This window comes from Chaetura pelagica, unplaced genomic scaffold, assembly GCF_000747805.2.
Source record: "Chaetura pelagica isolate M959 unplaced genomic scaffold, ChaPel_1.0 scaffold79, whole genome shotgun sequence".
In the NCBI taxonomy this organism is placed as follows: Eukaryota; Metazoa; Chordata; class Aves; order Apodiformes; family Apodidae; genus Chaetura; species Chaetura pelagica.
Window position 1 is genome coordinate 33,397 of NW_009969339.1, and position 3,104 is coordinate 36,500.

The 3,104-nt window shown below is 59.4% G+C and overlaps 1 protein-coding gene across 1 annotated transcript in view; it reads right to left on the reverse strand.

Annotated features, from left to right (window-relative positions):
* Positions 1–3,104, reverse strand: part of TRIOBP (TRIO and F-actin binding protein) — a 20,549-nt gene that overhangs the window by 14,208 nt on the left and 3,237 nt on the right. The window contains exons 4-7 of the mRNA XM_010005829.1: positions 2,975–3,102; positions 2,034–2,166; positions 700–1,680; positions 329–424 (exon numbers count right to left, since the gene is read on the reverse strand). Of these exons, the coding sequence (XP_010004131.1) occupies positions 329–424; positions 700–1,680; positions 2,034–2,166; positions 2,975–3,102 (1,338 nt within the window). The remainder of the gene's footprint in view (positions 1–328; positions 425–699; positions 1,681–2,033; positions 2,167–2,974; positions 3,103–3,104) is intronic.

Below are 3,104 nucleotides of genomic sequence, written 5' to 3' on the forward strand. Positions count from 1 at the left end.
CTTCATCCCTGTAAAACCTTTTGTGCCATCGTACCACTGGGCAATAACAAAGGGAAGGAAAGCAGGGACACTACAATTTTAGTCTAAGACCTCCTGATTGTCCCTCTCTGGCTTTAAGAAAAGGCTCTGTGCCTCAGATTCCCTACCTGATAAATGGGGAAAGGATGAATGCAAGGGCAGCGCTAGTGAGTGTGGTGCCCAGGAGGTCACAGGAAGGCAGCACCACCCTGAGCCTGTTCAGATCAAGTGCTGGAGACCCAGGTGCTGCCTGCAGTGACCACCAGAGAAGGGTGGCCACCCTTCCTCATTCCCAGGGCTTGGCCCCTACCTTGTTGCGCTTCTCACTGGCATTCGAATGTGGCTGTGGGCTTCCAGAGGAGCTGGCACTGCTGTGTGGTGGGAAGGTGCCTCCACCCAGCTGGGGCTGCAGGGGGAGAAAGCAGGAGCTGAAGCCGTGCTGGTTAAGTCCTTGCCTCTTTTCCCAGATCCGAGCATTCACCTCCTGGCATGGGCCAGGAGCAAGGGATGCATCCTCCCTCCTCCCAGTGCCATGCAGGCAGCACAGCTCCCCTGGAGAAGCAGAGGATCCAAGGGAGGCTGAGCGTGCAGAACTGCAACCCAGGGGACCCACCCACTCTGTGCTTGCTGGTTTTATGCCTGGGGGCATCCCCATCACCTCTGGTTTCTGTTCCAACTCACATGGTAAATTAGAAGCCTCTTGTTCCCCCAGTCGCTTTCCAATGGCTTCTCTGGGTTGTTTGTGTCTTGAGTGTGCTTGGGACCCTTCCAGTCGTCCTCCAGCAGTTGTGCTGGACTCTCAGGCCTTTTCCAGCTGTCATCTGGCCGTAGTCTTGTGTCCAGACATTTAGCAGGGCTTTTCCAGTCCCTTTCCAGCTGGTGCTTCAAGTCTGCATGGCACACAGGCTTCCCTTGTTGCTTCCAGTCCTTCTCCCATGCCTGCGCTTGGCGGGCATCCTTCCGACCCCCCCAGTCCTGCTCCAGTGGTCGTGTTGGGCTTGTGGGGCGCAGAGGTTTGCCTCGGCCTTTCGAGTCACTGCCGATGCCCTTCCCAGGATGCGAGGCTGGCAGCTTTTCCCGGAGGCTCTGCCAGCCACACTCAGATGGCTTCCCGGGCCTCCTGAGCTGCAGTGGCTCCCCCGACTTCACCCGTTGCCTCTCTGCCCCCCGCACTGTGCTGGGAGATGAGATCTTTTGGCTTCTCCACGTGCTCTCCATATGTCTCCCAGGACTGAGGGATCGTGCTGGTGCCCCTACCTGGCTCAGCCTCCTGTTGTCCGAGCCCTTCCCAAGGCCTGCAGGGTGCAGAGAGTCCCCTCGGCTCTTCCTCTCCAGGACTTGCCCTGTATTCCTGGCCTGCCAGGTGTCTCGGCCCCTCTCTGAGGTTTGTGGCCAGCTGGGCTCCCCTCGGCTTCTCCAGCTTTTGTCCGAGTGCCAGGGAGGGCTCAGGGGCTCCCCTGCCCTCCGCTCTGACCGAGGAGCCGGGCTGGCGGAGCGCGGGCTCCGGCTGCCTCTCTCCAGCAGCCAGGAGGGGCTGGTGGGCCGCAGGGGGTCCCCCCGGTTCTTGCTGGTCTTCTCGGGGTGCCGAGCTGGGCTAGGGGAACGTAGGGGCCCCTTGGGGTCTCTGCTGCGCTGCTCGAGGTGCCACGTTTGCCGCTGACCCTAGGGACGTGGGGGAAAGCAAACAGTCCTCTTAGAAAATAAATAAATACTGGTGAGCAGGAACAAGACAGGATTAGGTCTGGGAGACAGATTGGCTAAATAATTCCCCAGACAACAACTGCATCCTCATGCATGGAGCCAGTCTATGCTGAAGAAAAGCCTCTTGTACCCAAAGGGTGAAGGTGCTGCTGCCATTTAAGAGCCAAAAGTCCTAGTCCATAGCCTGGGAATAAAGGGAAGGAGGAGCAGGAGAATGGAAGAGAGAAGCATGTGGCAGAAATAGAGGAAGGTGTGGCTGGGAAAAGCAACCCTACGTGGGGAGCTGAGCTGGGGCCCTGCTGAGCAGGCCTCACCTCCTTGGGCAGGCTGGGGCTGGACTGTCTTGGAACTGGGCGGCCTTTGCTGGGTGGCACTGGGGTCTTGCCATCGAGTCGGTCCACACGGCCCTCCTCCAGGGCCTGGAAGGCCTCCAGGGTCTCTGATTTCCTGAGGGCACACAGAGTTTGTCTGGCTGCTGCCAGGCTCAGCTTGGAGGCAGAGCCCCTGCAGACCCTGCTCCACCTAAGCCTGACCCCACAGACCTCCACCTGCCCCAGGTGCTGTGTGCATCATAGCATCTCCCTGACCCCATCACTTCCACCACCCCAGCTTTCATGTCGTGCTGCTTCCCCCATGTCTTCTTCACACTATTCCTTAAGCTTCCCTCCATCTGGCCCTTCACATCCCACCCATCTGTCCAGCCTACTTCCATGGTCCTCACTTACATCCCATCCTGCCCTGTGCCACTACACTTGGAGCCAGTGGTACTTCTCCAGCCAAGATCCAACCAGGACTGGGTACTTCTTGGCATCCCCAGTCCTTTCCTGAGCAGGGTCCTAAGGTGGACCCTAGATCCCTGGGGAGCCACTGACACTGCAGTGAGGACCACCTCTTTCCTTTCCCCTTCCCATGGCTTGTCCTGCTCAGCAGCACATCCTGCAGCTTCCAGGAGGTGGCTGTGAGGATGAGGAGGGTGGGAATCTCCCTCTGCATCCAGTGGAACAGCTTTGCTCCACTTTTCCAATGGCCTTAGCTGCCTGTGTGCTGCCAACAGGCGAGCTCCCCACGCTGGCAGGTGCTGAGCCTAAACCCAACCCTTGCTTTAAGGGAAACTTAAGCACAGCTGAACGCCGATGTTCGCCACCTAGCCCCACTTCTCTCCCCGAGGCAGGGCAACTGGGAGGCAGAGGCCTCCCAACAGCAGAGCGGGGCGATCCCCCACCTCTGACCACTGCACAGACCCCTTGCTTCTCACCTGCGCTGGCAGCCAAATATCTTCTCCACCTCCGCCCGGCCGGGGCTGAGCGTGCGGGAACCACAGCGGTCGACAGCATCCCGCTGGCCGAGGCGCTTGGGCTTGGGCAGGTCTGCCAGCACCGTGTACT